At 37.4% G+C, this 18,922-nt stretch overlaps 1 protein-coding gene across 1 annotated transcript; it reads left to right on the top strand.

Moving 5' to 3' along the window:
* The first annotated feature begins 36 nt into the window (after nucleotides 1-36).
* On the top strand, nucleotides 37-18,220 carry LOC128508645 (serine/threonine-protein kinase ICK-like). Its single transcript, XM_053480053.1, has 14 exons — nucleotides 37-181; nucleotides 2,448-2,674; nucleotides 4,227-4,281; nucleotides 5,240-5,361; nucleotides 5,472-5,551; nucleotides 8,924-9,056; nucleotides 9,379-9,550; nucleotides 9,689-9,856; nucleotides 11,751-12,008; nucleotides 13,106-13,311; nucleotides 13,843-13,985; nucleotides 15,378-15,491; nucleotides 15,687-15,785; nucleotides 17,675-18,220. The coding sequence occupies exons 2-14, from the start codon at nucleotides 2,574-2,576 to the stop codon at nucleotides 17,824-17,826; spliced, it is 1,803 nt and encodes a 600-aa protein (XP_053336028.1). The 5' UTR covers nucleotides 37-181; nucleotides 2,448-2,573; the 3' UTR covers nucleotides 17,827-18,220.
* The last annotated feature ends 702 nt before the right edge of the window (nucleotides 18,221-18,922 follow it).

The raw sequence follows: 18,922 nt of genomic DNA, 5'->3' as shown, positions 1-18,922 counted from the left end.
TGCAGGGAGGCGGGGTTTGTGTAAACACGGAAGTGAATGGTTTGTTAGCGGTGTGTGTGTGTTATTGTGTGACTCACTCGGGATTGTTGTTAGGGACGCCACAGCTTCCTGTTGATGCGCAGATGGGATTAGAGTGACATTGTTATAACCCGAGAGAGAACTCGCAGAGATGTACGGACAGGTAAATACTCTAACGCTAGAATAACGGAGTGTTAGCGAGGGTGAAGCGTAGCTGCATGTTAGCTAGCATCACTCACACTCACAACACTGAGCTTTAGCACTTAGATATTACACTGACTCACATTAACACTGCCGCAATATTGTGTTTATATGGTGTTATATCGCTAATACTATTACTTTCTAAGTATTAAATACACATGAACTCTGTGATAAACACTACAGCTTAATATTTCTAACATGTCTGGTGATGCTGCTGGTGATGAAGTGTTGCTTGGTGCTGATTTGATGCATCATGCAGAAGGTTAGTCAGAGTGTGTCGTTATGACGTCACAGGATGGGGACATTGACGGTTGCATTAGCTCTTCTTCTTCTTCTTCCTACTTGTTTTTTAAAACCCTTAAAGCTCAAAGCATTATATTCATTATTCGTTTTGCTGTATATATATTTATTTATTTATTTATTTATTTATTTATTATTATTTTTTTTAAACAAACATTTTCTTTGCTCAGGATTGTGTAATAAAAAGTGACGTATTCTTATTTTCAGCACAAAATAGGCAATATAATGAACCAACTCCCCAGATGTGACTGAACAAAAAATTGGAAACTAGATCATGTGTTTTTATGGTTGTATCTGGTTGTTTTTATGACCAAAAATTAACAATAATAAGCTCATTTTGAGAATTTTACTTTTTCGCCAAATCAATCCTATATTCTGGGAATGACCCTTTATAAAAGTAATGATAATTTATGTTCTACCTGACATATCCCAAAAGTCAAATACGTAGTTTGATGTCTAAGGCCTCCCCATTAATGCACACCACACTTCTAAACAAGCAGTTTATTTATTTTTAAAAAAATTTGTCATTGACTTGTATCTGTGCCGCTTGCTTGAGCGAGATAGCAGGAGAACGTCTGATAGTCTGTGTGTGTGCACTGTGAAGCTGTATGCATTACTGATGGCGTTAGAATGGGCTCCTGCTCATAACTATTCACCCCCTTTAAGATCAGTACTTTGTACAGCCAACTTTTTGCGGCAATTGCAGCTGCAAGTCGCTTTGGATAAGTCTTTGTGAGCTCTGGGGCCTTTTAGATAGGTTATGTTTATACATATATCTGGCAGACCATATGACCCTTAGATTGCACACAGTTGGACTTCATTTTACCAACTATGTGACTTCTAAAGGTAATTGGTTGCGCTAGAACTTGTGAGGGGCGTCATAGCAGGTGCACGTGCCAATTTTTCTTTAGATTTTAAGTTTTTATAAATTCTTTTTTATACTTTTTCACATTTCACTTCAACACACTGTAAGGCATTGTATAGTATGGAGTAAAGCGAAAAATACAACAATGGCAACACATGAGGGCTACTGAACCAAAAGCAAGACATATTTGCATTTAATACAGGACACAGATCAAATGAAAGGAGGCTGTATTAATGTTCTAATTAGCAGACACTGTGCTTATAGTGGGTAAGCACTGGCAAGGGTGAAATGGTTTAATTCAGTCATGAATTGCAATTCTTTTCTGTGGCAATTCACATATCTCCAAAATCAATATTTTCATTTTGTAACTAGCAGCATTTCCAGTTTTTTCCGATACCTGGTCCTTAGCATACAGGTCTTCACAGAAAGGTCTGTCTTTATATTTCTGGTTGATATAGTATATACAGGCTATAGTATTCACTAGCTAGATCAGTTTTCTTGTCAACATGCTTCATCATTAGAAATCAGCCCCGTCCGGACTGGATTAATTGATTAGAACTATGACGTGATATACAGTACAGTAATCATCATTAAAATTTCAGAGGAGCATCTGTATAATAGGAAATGACTCCATGACCTTATATTAATCTATTCCTGTACAGATCAGGCCAGTTGTCCTTAATAGCAATGTTTTCTAAAAAAGAAACAAAAAAATCAGCTACAAGGGATAACAGTCACTCTAAAAGAAGAAGGAAAAAATCCAAGAAGAAACAAAAACATAACGACAATGACAGAAGATAACTACTATGATGAGAGTGAGACGGCGATGTAAGAGATGGCAAGCGCGATGTCACTGGTGCTGGTGTTAACTTCAAAGCTGAAGCTTTGTACCCAGCTGTGTTTAAGCAGGGTGTATGGGTGAGAAGGTGCAAAAGCTGGACAGAGTGAATAAATAAAGCTCTTCTGCATCTCTCTATTTAGGTAGAGATGATGTAAGGGTTAAATAAATGTAAAATGTGTGTCCACTCCTTTGACTGTCCTCGAATTCTTTGTCATCCTGCAGGTGGTGCTGTGGACTCAAACACTATGACTTCAAGGGCTGTCACTCAACTCTGCTGTAACCACAGACCCTGGCTGCACTTGAGCGGCCATCGAACATGCGCGTCATGCTGAGAAAGAAAACGGCACTATGAACCGATACGCTGCCCTCCGGCAGCTTGGCGACGGCACGTATGGCTCAGTCACACTGAGCCGCTGCCTGGAGTCTGGTGAGCTTGTTGCCATCAAGAAGTAAGTTGAGGGGTTTTTAACATTCTTCTGGACCAAAACCTATATTTCTGTATTTTTTAAGCAGCACAGCAAAACATGATGTATATCTCTGTATTTTGTATGAAGTAGGCTTATTCTAAAGTGTCACAAACATCAAAAAAGATGGTTATTAAGGTTAACAGCTTAATTTCCTGTTTGAAACATGATGTATGCTAAAACACATCTAAAACAAACAAACAAAAAAGTAAAATAAACTTACTGTTTAAAATCCTCAATAGAGGATTTTAGAAAATCCTCAATAGAGCTCCCAGTCAGATACAGTGGAAAACACCTTAAAATCGAGACGAAACGGATTGAAAAACAGAGACAAAATGGCGTCTGTGACTAGCGTCCCTCGCTATTTAAAGGCGGAGAGACAACAATTCACTAATAGATTTATTTCCTTAGGAGCAATTACAGTTTTTGGCCACATGATGGCAGTGTGGGGAAAGGGCACAGGTTTAGTCAAGTGGATTGGCATGCTTTTAAGTTCGGTATTTGTGTCAAAGGCATATGAGAATCACTTTGTCAGACTTAAGAACAAATCCGACTTACGAACGTGCTCCCGGAACAGAACCTGGTCAGGTACTACCTGTACAGTCGATCACTGACCTTCAGTCCAAGGCATTCTGGTACCAAGTACACGTATAATGATGATGTGTTTGAACATGGGTTTTGTTATGGACAAACAACAGCTCATTACTTGAGTTTCAGTCAGGCAGACGACCCTCCCGATCACTTCCCTCCAGGTTCCCAAATCATCACCAGCATGGGCGTTTCCCAGCAGGTGGGATCCTCTCTAAGACACCCCCACTTTCTGTAACACTGCTGTTGGGTGTACACCACAATGAGAGTTTTCTTCTGTGCGACTTGTAGCATGTGAAGCATTCCATGTTTTCATGCAGGCAACTGGTGATTGCCATTCCCTCTCCAGTAGGACAGAGTGCAAAAATTGTACCATTGCATCCTCTGACCGGTGAAATAACAAACACATTTGAGCAGACTGCTGGCCTTCAGCTGTGGTTGTGAACCCTGAGTTTAAAGCCTCCCATTTAGGTAATTATGTAGACATCTGTCAGGCATCTGAAAGCCACAGTTTATTGTGGGCTCTATTTTTATTTTGAACAGGATGTTATTATGGGATAAGGCACATGAACAGGAGCACTGGAGTGTACCACTGATTGAACTCAAAGGAGTATTTACATTTTAAAGCATTTGGCTTGACTAAAAAAACAATTGATGTGATGGAACAAATACTGCTCTACAAAATGATTAAGGGGAGGCTTACGCAACTCTTTAGGACACGAGAGAGTACATTTCCTTTTAATAAACATTGGGATCAAGTCAAGATGCAGAATAGGAAGTTTTTACTATTTGGAGAAAATCCACCATAATGTTCAGCATGCAGAACCCTTCTGTCCATCAAACATATTTTATTCGATTTTAATACTTTTAATCCTTTGATGAACTTGTTTTATTCTGTTGAAACTTTAAAAAAGTTTTTTTTATTAACAATTATTATTTCATCATGCAGAATGAAAAGGAAATTCTATTCTTGGGAGGAGTGCATGAATCTCAGGGAAGTCAAGGTAAGAACGGTTGTTTTCAGGATGAAGAAAATGTTCTACCATTTCATGCATTCATCTCCAAATGCATTTCCACATACAAATAATTTCTGGCTCTGTTCTGGCTCCGCTCTGCAGGTGTGTGGAATAAACATTCTTGCATTTTTTATGATCGTATTGTCACTTGTGTGTTTTTTGTGTCCATAATTGCTGGCATACCATGTTTTAAAAAAAACAAACAAACAAACAAAAACAACTTAATTTCTGCAGCAGCACCATGAAGATAGTAGGTGACTTGTGTGTCTTGATTGTCTTGAAACTGCAGTGTTTCTAACTCCACTTTTCCCCCTGTTTTAATCTTAACAAGCATGCAATTAAACAATCAGTCTATCAAGAACGTTTATTTCATGATGATGATGATGATGATGTGATGAGTTCTTTACGATGCATGAAACTAGAGAGTTTATAAGCAGGCCTGTGCTGATGTACAATTCTCATAACATGATAGCTCTTGTTTTTTATCGGTTTGCAATATCATTTAATTATATCAGTTTAAAAACTAATTTAAAGAAATTGTATCCACACTGTGTTGATTGTTGTAACAATATTCTGTATTGCATGTTCACGTATCAGCACATCCCTGCTTACAGATGATGCTTTTACCTTAGCAATAAACTCACTGGCCACTTCATTTCTGCCATTATTCTCCCGGTCAATCATATTTATTGTCCTATCCAGGTGTTTCTAATAAAGTGGGCAGCGTGTTTATGCCTAGATAAAATGTAACTCTTACTCTCTTGGTTCTCGGAGCAATAGCTACCTATATTCGATAAAACCCTTAAAGTATATTTCTGTTGCATCATCTGTACCCTGTTTTATCTCCGTTATTGTGCATACGAACCTTATTTTTTCCCATTAGAAATATTCTAAACGTTGAATGAGTTCTGTTAATTGGTAAAGCAGCGATTTCTTTCACTCCCAGTCCCTGAAGAAACTTAACCATGCCAACGTGATCAAGCTGAAGGAGGTAATCCGGGAAAACGATCAACTTTACTTTGTGTTCGAGTATATGAAGGAGAACCTCTACCAGCTAATGAAAGAAAGGTAACCAATAAATGTGCCAAAGGCTACAGAATACAGTTTCTCAAAATAGATTTTCTTATAAGACTATAGTACACACCTATACTTTTTTTTTCTTCTTTTCTTTCTTTTAGGTCACGGATGTTCCCCGAGTCTGCAGTGAGGAATATCATGTTTCAGATTCTACAGGGGCTCGCATTCATTCACAAACATGGTATCTTTCACAACATCAATCTTCATCTTTTTACAACATGCCAAAAAGAATCTTCCGTGACATAATTTAACCTTAATATGTTTTTTAAGTTTAACTTCTATAAAATAAATATGTTTTTAAAAATTAGATATGTATTTATTTATTTCTTTATTTATAAAATTAAAACTTTGTCAGAAGCATTTGTGGTTATGTACAGTACTGTGCAACAGTCTTAGGCACCATATTATTGTTAGAAGATTGTTCAAAGTTTTTGATTTGTTTATCATGTTTGCATTATGTACAAAACTATACATTTTTTTCCAAGCATAACTTTGATAAAATAAATCAATACATAAATAACGAACATGCTACAAAAGCAACATATTACATGACGGATGGAAAATAAAAATAATAATGTATGCTCCTGGGTTTTGCATGAAAATAGAAAAGAGCAAGAACTCATACTCCAGCACACTCAGTAAAACCTAACAGCTGTTTTACTTACAGTACTGTGCAAAAGTCTTGGACAAACATTAAAAATGCCTTTAAAAAAATGTTAACAATAAAAAAACAAACAAACCCTTCTATTGATAGCGCTGAAGAGTAATAACAATGAACACAGTCAATATTTGATGGGAAAACTGCTTGAAAATAATCTGTAGTGTTATAGTACAGGTTGTGTCATTCATATGGATACACCTTAATAAAATGGGAATGGTTGGTGATATTAACTTCCTGTTTGTGGCACATTAGTATATGTAAGGGGGAAAACTTTTCAAGATGGGTGGTGACCATGGTGGCCATTTTGAAGTCGGCCATTTTGGATCCAACTTTTGTTTTTTTCAATAAGAAGAGGGTCATGTGACACATCAACCTTATTGGGAATTTCACAAGAAAAACAATGGTGTGCTTGGTTTTAACGTAACTTCATTCTTGCATGAGTTATTTACAAGTTTCTGACGACTTATAAAATGTGTTCAATGTGCTGCCCATTGTGTTGGATTGTCAATGCAACCCTCTTCTCCCACTCTTCACACACTGATAGCAACACTGCAGGAGAAATGCTAGCACAGGCTTCCAGTATCCGTAGTTTTAGGTGCTGCACATCTCGAATCTTTACAGCATAGACAGTTGCCTTCAGATGACCCCAAAGATAAAAGTCTAAGGGGGTCAGATCGGGAGACCTTGGAGGCCATTCAACTGGCCCACGACGACCAATCCACTTTCCAGGAAACTGTTCATCTAGGAATGCTCGGGCCTGACACCCATAATGTGGTGGTGCACCATCTTGCTGGAAAAACTCAGGGAACGTGCCAGCTTCAGTGCATAAAGAGGGGAAACGCATCATCATGTAGCAATTTTGCTTATCCAGAGGTTTCCATTGATGAAGAATAGGGGTATCTTTGTACCCCATATACCACATTTTGGAGGGATCTATCTAATGTGGGTTAGTGTCAGACCAATAGCGGTGGTTTTGTTTGTTACCTTTACTATTCACATAAAGGTTTGCCTCATCACTGAACAAAATCTTCTGCATAAACTGAGGGTCCTGATTCAATTTTTGTTTTGCCCATTCTGCAAATTCAGTGCGCCGATCTGGGTCATCCTTGTTGAGGTCCTGCAGTAGCTGGAGTTTGTGAGGGTGCCATTTGTGAGTAGCTAATATCCACCGAAGGGATGTTCAACTAATGCCACTTTCCAGTGACATGCGGCAAATGCTACGCTGTGGGCTTATGCTGAATAAAGCTAGGATAGCCACCGATGTTTCTTCATTAGTGACAGTTTTCATACGTCCACATTTTGGCAAATTCAACACTGAACCAGTTTCACGAAACTTAGCAAGCAGTGTGCTAACTGTAGCATGGGAGATGGGTGGTCTCGTAGGGTGTCTTGCATTAAAATCTGCTGCAATGACCTGGTTACGGTGTTCGCTAAACATCAACACACAATTTCTATTCGCTCCCCACGCGTTAAACTCTGCGACATGTCAATGGTTGTAAACAAAGAGAAACTTGTAAATAACTCATGAAAGAATAACATTACGTTAAAACCAAGCACACCATTGTTTTTCTTGTGAAATTCCCAAAAAGTTTGATGTGTCACATGACCCGCTTCCTATTGAAAAAAACTAAAGTTGGATCCAAAATGGCTGACTTTAAAATGGCCACCATGGTCACCACCCATCTTGAAAAGTTTTCCCCCTCACATATACTAATGTGCCACAAACAGGAAGTTAATATCATTTTTATTTAGATGTATCCATATAAAAGGCACAACCTGTAGATGCAGTTTTATAATTAAAACTGCTGGGAGGTTTTACTGAGCATGCTGGATAATATGAAACACTATTTTGTTAACACTTTGTTAAAAAACATTCTTGAGGATGCAGTAATTGATTACATTATAATAAGGAATAGGAAATATCTCCTTTCGGTCCGCTAGCTGTCTGTCCTGTGTGCGTACGGGCGTACAAAGATGCGTTTCTGAATGCATCTCTGGCTTTGTGAGAAGGAAATAAACATTCTGTTCTACTCGACCCACAAAACACTGCTGCAGTTAGTCAGCACTAAGGGAAGGGAGCCTTTATTTGTGCATAGGATGTGGCGGTCTTTTCGAACTTCAGTCCACTAAACAGCCAAATAGGAGATGATCATACTGTAAGGAGAAAAAAAAATATAAGGAAGAAGCTATTATGAAAGAGAAGGGCGAAGGGACTCGTTAACGTAGATGAACCAAAGAAGACCCAAAGTTTTTCCATTCTAACGGTGTTAACATTTAAATATGTAACTCCTGGTATAACTAGTTATTTATGCCAGGGTGGTAAGCTCTATGACCCCAGTCCAGGACTGGAAGTCGGCCATCCTGCAAATCCCTACTACGACTGAGTAGTACTTTTTTATGCCGTGGCGGTGATATCCTGGGATCACTACGTGTCTAGCTGTTTGAACTGAAGGGCGAGGAAGTTTACTGCTCCAAAATGTCAGCACTGTAGCACTTATCTGACTATAAAGCATATACTTTTGATCTGCCCAAGTTTTAATGCCATGAGACAATGCCATGATTCCTACCAGAACAAACTTTAAAGAACTTTAGATGAAACCAGAAAAAACTTTTACAGTTTTTAGCAAATGTGTATTTAAAGAACCTTGTATAAAATCTTGTTCTTCTGGCCAAGCGAATTTATAATCTGATATTTATTTCTTTATTCATTTGTTTACATTATATCTATAACTTTACAATTTATTGGTTCATATAAATTGGTTGAATGTTTAATATGTTTCTGATATAAAATAATAATACAAAAAAGAAATACACCTTTAATGCTAAAGATATACTCCTGAACATAACTTTCCTATAAATTTGTTGTTTCTGATGTATCTATCCTGTCTATAGGCTTTTTTCATAGAGACTTGAAGCCAGAGAATCTTTTGTGCATGGGTCCTGAGCTGGTGAAAATCGCTGACTTTGGACTAGCTCGAGAGATCCGATCTTGTCCTCCTTACACTGAATATGTATCAACAAGATGGTAACTTCTCAATTTTCCAATTTTTCTTTTCTTTCAATGAAAGTGGTGTATTATATAGGGGCCAGGGATAGCTCAGTGGTTAAGGCATTGGACTAGAGTTCACAGGTTCAAACCCCACAACCACTAAGTTGCCACTGTTGGGCCCTTGAGCAAGGCCCATAATCCTGAACTGCTCAGATGTATAATGAGATAAAAATGTAAGTCGCTCTGGATAAGAGCGTCTGTCAAATGATGCTAAATGTAAACAAAAAAAATGTAAATAAATATGTAACATCACAGGCTATCCAAAGTCCATCCAATATCCAATTTCCCATACATTTAGGTATCGAGCTCCAGAAGTGCTCCTGAAGTCCAAAAGCTACAGCTCTCCGATAGACCAGTGGGCCGTAGGGTGCATCATGGCTGAACTCTACACGCTCAGACCTCTGTTTCCCGGCTCCAGTGAGGTGGACACTATTTTCAAGATCTGCCAAGTTTTGGGAACTCCCAAAAAGGTAGCAAGAAAACAATGCTTGGCATTATATTATACAGCAGACCTAGATTAGTAAAAAAAAAAATCTAATGTTTAAGAAACAATATATTGAAATTATATAGTGTTAATTGTGCTTTTGATGTTTACCTGGACTATGTAGAATGACTGGCCTGAAGGGTCCCAGCTGGCTGCCTCCATGAATTTCCGCTGGCCACAGTGTGTGCCCACCAGCCTAACTACCCTGATTCCCAATGCCAGCTCTGAAGCCATTCAGGTGATGAGAGACCTGCTGCAGTGGGACCCTAAAAAAAGACCAGCGGTTGGTCAGGTAAGTCAAAGAATAAAAATAAACTTGTCTATACAAATGCAAGCATGTTAACTTTACATTTCGTATAGAAGCTCTCTGGTAAAATTTCTCGTAAATGAAGTCATAAAACCAATCAACATTTACAGAGGACTTTCAGCACAGTACAATAATATGATGTGACTCCTGGACACAGTAAACCATTTCAATGGTCTGGATATTTTTAAAGAAGGTCCATGAGTAATGATCCCTCGATGTGTATCGGAGCCCATTGTAGTCGTTCCCGTGTACATCTAGGGGAACGACTGATCCCTGAAAACAGATGGATAACTTGCAGAAGAGAAGCATCTGTCTCTGGGGACTGTACACACAACTATTTACCAACACTATTTGGACATTACCACACTTCCATACAGTTCTGAAATCAAACTCCAAGCCATTGCCAAGAGTTTTAATCTTCTCCCCGTGTTTTGAGGGTTTCCTCTGGGTACTTTGGTTTCCTCCGAAGTATGACGAATTAGTGCAGGAAACCATGAAATTCCAAAAGGTTAACATACTTTTACATTCCACTATGTTTTTGTTTATTTGACTTTTCCAACCTGTGCCAGATCCATATCTCTAAAGAGATATTTAAAACCTTCGCTTGGATATCAGTCCACAGCCCAGTGCTGCCTGTTTATCTTGGCATTTTATTACATTTTTTGAATTTAAGTGCATGGTTAGGAGAATGTTTATTTTTTATTAGTATTGGTTTTCACTTTTAAATAATGTTCATCGAGATTAAAAAAAAAAAAAATGGGTCAATTATGATAACGTTTATAATTTAGATGCCTGAGCCACCACTCGCCTGAGTCAATCATGTTATATACAATTTTAGAAATCACATTAAAACAATAATTTGAGTCAATTGAATTAAGAGAATGACTCAGCATTAGTTAAAGGTAGACAGATCTCACTTGAATCACGGCATGTTACCAAAGCAGAGATTTGACTGCACATACATACTGTACCGTTACACCCCTAGTATTTATACACTACCAGTCAAAAGTTTGGATGCACCTTTTAATTCCATGGTCTTCCCTGATTTTTATTTCTTTCAAAATTGTAAAACAATGCTGAAGCTGTCCAAAATACGCAGTATAATCTTCTTTGAACAGTTGATATTGAAATACCTATGATCTGTAAAGCCTTCACTGAGGTGCTGTTTGTTAACTGGTGATTACTGAGGCTGGTAACTATAAATTACCTGGCCTCTGCAGCTTGTAGCTTGCATTTTTGCACAAATTATTCCATTAAGGCTGACCTCAGTGTCTTGTGTAACCAAAAAATTTTTTTTTTTTGGTGTGTCCAAACTTTTGACTGGTACTTTACCTATATATATATATATATATATATATATATATATATATATATATATATATATATATATAAAGTTTACTGTTGATTCCCCAGAATTTTTAATGCTTTCGATTGCATTCATTTGGGAAATTTTTCAGGAGGGAAAAAAATGGGTCAACAGGAAACGGTCACATTTAAAACGCTTTTTAAATCCACAGTGTTTAAATCCACAGTGTTCAGACGAGTCCAGCCCATTTTTATATTTACAGTGAAAGTATTAACGCTAAGCTCATTCAAAAGATATTAGGGAAGCAATTTGTCAATGCACTGTATAGAAAATGTACTGTTTATTAATATGTACAGTTTTTTAACTTGTACCCAGCTCCCTTCTGCTCATTTTTTTTTTCTTCAGCGTTGGCAGGTCTGAGTTCTGATGCTGCATACCACCACTGCAGTGTTATGTAATATCATCCTTTTTGAAAATGTGATGATGTAAACTGATTTCATGTTGCACCAAAAATGTTGTTGCACAGTCCCAGCAGAGTTCAACACTAAAATCACTGTTTTTGATGAATCCCAGGTCCTGCGCTATCCCTACTTTCATGTGGGTCAGGTCCTAGGCGCACCACAGCAGATTCAGGATCAAGGACAAACTCAGCCTCCGCAACTCAGGCCTGACCATTCTCATCAGATCCCACCGATCGCTTTACCTGAAACAGCCCATAAACTACAACACGTTCCAGAGCCACCTAAAAGACTAGGAAAGGCAGAGGTCAAGACGGACAGGACCGTGCAAAGCCGCTTCCCTATAATACATGACAAAGGCTTGCAAAGCAAGGTGAGTGAGTTTGTTTGGAAATGTGAAACATCTGTTTTCAAAATTGAATAGAACCTAAACTTATTGGCCAGCTTAATAGGAAGATCTGTACCTCTGCCCGGTCATGCTATTACACTGCCAATGATGTGGATGCAGTGTAGCACCTAAATCATGCATATACAGGTTAAGAGTCTCAGTTATTGTTTGTATCAAACATTAGAATGCAGGAATATTAATATTAAATAAATATATTTTGCGATATGGATTGGTTAATTTTATTTTGGGTATATCATCAAAATGTATAATATCTGAAACCAAAAAAATATATAAGTAATGAACAAATTTGAAATTCATGCTGTTGGTGTTTATAAAAAAAAGCCTATTTAAGTAACTAATTAAAGAGATCCTGAAAGTTTGTTTATTGGCACTTCAGCCTGTTAAATACTAGTGAATTATCCTGACTTGGTCATTAAACTAGAGACACACAGAAGTTAAAGCAACATACAGTAGTGGTTTAACTGGAAGATTAAAAACAGCAGTCTCACAGAATAACACTGCAGCTGCATCCTGCAATTTAGTCAGGGTTTAGGGATGGATGAAGCAGTATCACTTTCTGTATTACCAGCATTATTCATATCAACTTAAAAGAATTATAGAAAACTACTAGTCTGCTTTAATCCACCAAATTACCTGTTAAAGAAAACTTGGTACAGTAGGTCCCAGACTTACACACATTTAAGTCCCATTCAGCTTAATGTGTATTCATTAAAAAGCCTGTTTGCATCTTTTACTGCCAGCCATGGTTGGAGCCAACCTTCACAAGACTCACTTTGTCTTACTTATGAACGAACCCGACTTACGAACGTTCTCCTGGAACAGAACTTGTTCTTATGTTGGGGAATTTTATTTTTGGATATTTGAGGATTTCAGTTTTTTTTACATCTGTGTACCATCCTGAAGTTAATGTCTTAGTTTGATTACAAAACAAAATTAATAATGGCAATATACTGTATATATCATACAATATGTTGTTCTGATTGCTTTTATATGATATGTATGATATGTATGTGTAGGTTATTTTGATTTTGTGTCTGTCTGTCTGTCTGTCTGTCTGACAGCTTACTCCAGAACCTGAAAATGCAAATTTGTCTAGCAGTTTATCAAAACCTAAAGCAGGCCGCAGGAGGTGGGGTTATGCGACCGGTGTATTAAAGAAAGAGGACTGGGATGATTATGAGGACATGGACGCTAAAATCACCTCTCTGAATAAACCTGTTTTTATCAGCAAGGAAAAACAGCTTCAGGGAGACAGCAGCGTCGGCAGGTAATTTGGTTGCCTTGAGCAATATTTTGGGAGAAAATGATTGATGTTATTTAATATTATAAGACTCGGATAAATCTGAAAAAAAAAATGAGCTGGGGTGTAATTAAGAGTGCATTTGACTTGCCTTTAGGAAAGTCAGGGTCAGGGGTGGCTCAGTGGTTAAGGCATTAAACTATGGATCAAAAGATCATGGTTTTAAACCTCAGCACCACCAAGTTGCCACCGTTGGGTCCTTGAGCAAGGCTCTTAACCCTCAATTGCTCAGATGTAAAAAAAAATTTGTTGTTTAAAAAAATTAAAGTTGATCTGGATAAAGGTGTCTTCCAAATGTCAGTATCAATTTTATGCTTCTGATATTAATACCACCAAGATGTACCATGTTATGCAGGTCTGCATGGAAAGACATTACTAACACTATAAAATCTCAAGTAGAAGTCATGGGTCAGCATACAGACATTATACATGCTTCATCTTAATTACTGTTTGTTAGTTTCTTGACGCACTAGTTAGAGACTGTATTACTGAATGCAGGCTTGGAAACGTTTTGGACTTCAGTCTATCCAGCGCCAGGAGAGAAGGGGCTACAAATGTAAATAACGCGCTGCCCTTCCAGGAGCCATCCAGGACGGCGTCAGCCAAACAGCATTACCTGAAGCAATCAAGATATTTACCAGGTATTTACAACTGCCATCTCAGCTAAATCACTCAAGCTGTGTAGCTCACTGTTAATGTTTCTAAATACATAATGCATTTTAAAGCAGAATTTTTTTTTTATCTTTGAATAGATACAATATGAGCATGTACATGCTTAACATGGAGGAATATGATAAAATTCCAAACTTATGATCTTTGCATAAAGCACATGGCTGCCTAGTTGTGTTAATTAGAAATCCAAATGTAAACTTGCTAATGTGTGATAGTAGAGGAAACAAAAAATGAAACCGTAATGGTTCCCTGTGCTTGGAATAGGAGTGAGAACTGTGCAGAGGTGCGTATTACAGAGTCAGGTGGTGCCTTATTTTTTGCTGCCTCGGCTAATACATTTAGTGAACCGTAGGGGGAGGAACAGTGCTATTCTAGAGCACAGTTCTGCCAAAGTACCTGAACAAATTACCATAACTCTAAACCCATTACATTTAGTACCTGTATTAAAAGGATACAATACTAATAGATTACTCGACTCACAGGATAGCTAGTGGCAATGGCCAAGTTTTAATCTGAATTTAGGATTTAAAAGAAAACCAGGTCGTTGCAGCAGAGAGAATGTCTAATATTAGAATGTCTGTTTAGGCACAAATTGTGTAGCATGGAACATAACACAGTGTCTATGAATGTCAGCTGTTCAGATGTGAGGAGGTTTATTTATTTTGACAGCATGAATTCGTTTCATTCTTCCCAGTTCACCATTTTCTGCGAGCCTGCACTGATTAACCCTGTAATTGGCAAAACATTATCAGACCGAATAAAAATGTCCAAAAAAAAGGGTTACTTGCAGATGTCTCTATTAGAGGACATTTAATTAAAAAGTCTGTTATATGCAGTTTAACAAATAATAATGTTAAAAGGCTGCTGTAATCACACAGTCTGAACTGGTTTAAGATAAAAAAAAAATTATAATTATTAATCTGATGACTTTGGTCTTGACCTAAACAGAATTTATTTTGCATGCACTATGGCCTTGCACTTCCGGGGTCCGGGTTCGATTCCCGCCTCCTGGTCTGATTTCTCCAGGTACTTCGGTTTTCTCCAATGGTCACCATTGGTCTCCACTGTCCCTATTTGTTCTACAGAAGTTTCTAAATAGATGGATGGGACTAGTAATTTTACTTTTTCTGTTCCCTTGTAGTTAGTTATTTATAGACCTTACTGTACAACAACTGCAATTCATGCACTCTTTCCAGAAGAGGGTGTTAGCTCTCCATCTGGTATTATGCAACACCCTAATTCAAAGCAGTAACACGATTTAACATAATATGCTTTAAGTTCCATAATCAAATTCCGTCATTTTAGTTTGTCCTTAGCTTGATTTCATTAGCTTGTATATGTTAAATGCTTACTTTTGACAGGGTTAAACACGAAGAAGAATATAGCAGTTAATGCAGCGAAGGACTACAGTGGGAACATGTGGGAGGGCAGCAGAGTTCCTGTCGGAGGGACGCTTCCTGTCAGGGGCAACCACGGTAAGAGACAAACACTGTGTGTATTTTTGTGCCACTCAATGGGGTATCAGTTAGAATACTGTGATGTCTAATGGATAATATTCGTTAACGTGCATGGAAACATAAAAAAAATCCTCATCAGGACTGTTTTTCTCTGCTTTTGGAATAGAAAATCTTAAAACATTTATGATGTGGCAAATGTAAAATATGTTGCAGGTGTGCGTGCACTCGGATACTTGCCCTCAGTTTATAAGAATGAGGTTGGTTCAGGTGGCCAAAGAGTGCATCTCACACCAGTTGATTCAACACCCTCAAGTGAGTTACAGAACCGAATAACACATTTATTTAAATGAAAGTCATCACACACTTCATCAAGTTAACTAAGAAATAAAACAGAATAGGGCATGCTGTTATGGGGGGTCGCTATTCATGGTGCGGGTGTTGCTTTAGATATGATTACTAGCATGAGCTCTCAGTTGAATAGATATAATTGTGAACACGCATTTTTTTTTGGTTAGTACGTGTTATTGTAATTGTTTATGCCTCAAAAGTGTAGAAAATAAACATTAAACTCGTTTTTTGGGACCTGGACATTGGGATTTTAAAATGTATTTTTTTTATTGATTAAAAACAGGCAATTTGTTTTTATGAATTTGTAAACAATTGTAAAATGTACATATTTATAATAAAGTAACATGTAAATGACAAAATATTTAGGCATGATTTATAACTGCATGATTGGTTTTCATTCTAAAATTTTCTTCAGGATCAATCCATTCATCCATGCGAAGAATGCGTCGTCTTTGACGCATTCTTCGTTTTTTTTTTTTCTTAAATTAACAAAAAAACAAAAAAAAGAGAGAATCCATGATGGTGCATTGTCCTTCACCAGAATTCTAACCAGCTCCACAAAGTTGTTAGCTTTGTGATTGACCTGGAAGACCCAAACCACTGCGACCAAGCTCATGGACCATGCTCATGGCTCATTTTAAGTCACTTTCTCCTTATTATAGGGGGGGTAGGATCATGCTTTGTGGTCCATTTACAGTATAGAAACATGGATAAGACCAGATACAAGCAAATAATGTGCTTGATGCTTCTTCTACAAATCACATGGCAAAATCTACAAAGGAATAGCTTGAAACAAAAGGAAAAAGGATCTGTTAATATTAGACCGGCAGAATCAAAGCTAAAACTAAATCCAACTGAAAACTGTGTCGTGACTTGAAACATGAAAATTGCTGTCTACAAACGCTACTAGCACTGCCCATTTAATGTGGCTTGTAGAGACACATCTGAGACAACTCCTCTGTAATTGCTGCAAATATTGGCCCTGGGGCATTGGTGCAAACTTAACATTTAAGCATTGTTTAGAGTTTTTTTTTTAGTTTATTTATTCATTTTTTTAATTAATTGTGAGGACATCTAAATAATGTCCAGCTGTACTCTTATCAAAATGTATCCAAATCTTCAGCTGTAAGAATTTTAACCATGCTTTGTTATAGTACGTAATATGATTTAGAATTATCGGCATCCTAAACATGTTACACACGTACCTAGGGGGCAATTTTAGGATGAGCCAAGGAGAATATGCCAAGTGTGGGATCAAGTAAAGAAGAATTTCTGTTTTTGTAGCTGTCCAAACTAGAATTTACAAAAAAAGGAAAGTTTTAGTTTTACTGTAGTATGGAGAATGTAAAAACAATGTAAAAACCTTATTTCATTCAGGGGTTTAATATTTTACTTGATTTTCATTCAGGGGTTTATTACTTTACTTGATTTTACATAAAGCAAAATTGCAATATTATGCAGAAACATCTCACATTGCCTTATTTTTGTAATGAAGAAATCACACATGTGCATTTAATCATTAGGTCTCAAATCCCTAAATTCCCAAAAACACAATTATACAAATAATTGCGCCCTTGAGAAATGCCTTTCACAAACTTAATTTTGCACACCTGTGAATACTCCTTGCTTTGACATTCAGTTGCATACACAAATCCTACACCCTGAATGTAAATGTTTCAGTCAACGTCAGGTGTTTTTGCACTTCGTCTGCACAGATGTCTTAGCATTGTGTGTATGTTCAAACATCTATTATATGTAATTAGTGCTTTTACTCGCAGGTATTTAGGGTTTAATGTTCCCCCTGGGGGATAGACCTGTATTTAATTTTTTTTTTTTATCTTGTCATATCTTAGATTATGCAACATGGAAATCAAGCAGGTCAAATAGTCACACAGGCACGTCATCGTACGTGGCGTCCCCCACCAAGAGCACACCCGGCGCCCGAGCTCCTCTGCAGCCTGTTCACGGTCGCACCGACTGGTCGGCCAAATACGGCCAGCGCTAGACTGTTCGTAGCACAATCGCCGCTTTCCTCTACCCCACGATTTTCACAATATACAGCAATAATCTTTTACATTCCTCTGTGTAAATTTTGTCTAAAGTTTTTATATTGATTTTTGCAAAATATGCACAAAAATCTCAGTGGTCATGTCAATGTATGTGTTGCAAATTTTTCTTTTATCCTGCATAATCCCTGGAAAAAAAAGAGTATGCATTAATGTACATTTGCAGATATTCAAGGTCTTAATTTTACATTTTTTAAACTGTATTTATAGATGTCTCCTTTGTCAAGTCTTTTTCTCCTGTATATTAGGCAGTGTTAGTTAACATGGTGTTAATTGATTGAATACTGACATGCTTGTCACTACTTTAAAATGGTTTTATTAAAATGAAAATAATAAAAGAAAATAAAAAAAAAATCTTGACCAAAAGTAAGTGCCAATCACTTTGTTTGTGCAAAGTAAACCTGTGAACAGAATTCCTGTGGTACAGTAGGGCAAAAAAGTATTTAGTCAGCCACCAATTGGGCAAGTTCTCTTACTTAAAAAGATAAGAGAGGCCTGTAATTTTCATCATAGGTATACCTCAACTATGAGAGACAAAATAAAATTAAAAAAACCAGAAAATTACATTGTAGGGATTTTTAATGAATTAATTGGTAAATTCCTTGGGAAAATAAGTATTTGGTCACCTACAAAGAAGCAAAATTTTTGGCTCTCACAGACCTGTAACTTTTTTAAGAGGCTCCTCTGTCCTCCACTCGTTACCTGTATTAATGGCATCTCTTTGAACTCATTATCAGTATAAAAGACACCTGTCCACAACCTCAAACAGTTGATGGCCGAAACCAAAAAGCTGTCAAAGGACACCAGAAACAAAGTTGTAGACCTGCACCAGGCTGGAAAGACTCAATCTGCAATAGGTAAGCAGCTTGGTGTGAAGAATTTAACTGTGGGAACAATTATTGGAAAATGGAAGACATACAAGACCACTGATAATCTCCCTCGATCTGGGGCTCCATCCAAGATCTCACCCCGTGGGGTCAAAATGATTACAAGAACTGTGAGCAAAAATCCCAAAACCACACGGAATGACCTGCA

This window comes from Clarias gariepinus, chromosome 20 (assembly GCF_024256425.1).
Source record: "Clarias gariepinus isolate MV-2021 ecotype Netherlands chromosome 20, CGAR_prim_01v2, whole genome shotgun sequence".
Lineage (NCBI taxonomy): Eukaryota > Metazoa > Chordata > Actinopteri > Siluriformes > Clariidae > Clarias > Clarias gariepinus.
The sequence above is the reverse complement of the archived record's forward strand: the minus strand, read 5'-3'. Positions and strand labels throughout refer to the sequence as shown.

Excerpts from the sequence above, each read along its gene's own strand:
- LOC128508645 (XM_053480053.1), top strand. The coding sequence starts at position 2,574 with ATGAACCGATACGCTGCCCTCCGGCAGCTTGGCGACGGCACGTATGGC. Across the intron at positions 12,009-13,105 it reads ACAAAGGCTTGCAAAGCAAG|CTTACTCCAGAACCTGAAAA; the intron begins GTGAGTGAGTTT and ends TCTGTCTGACAG. Across the intron at positions 13,312-13,842 it reads GGAGACAGCAGCGTCGGCAG|GCTTGGAAACGTTTTGGACT; the intron begins GTAATTTGGTTG and ends TACTGAATGCAG.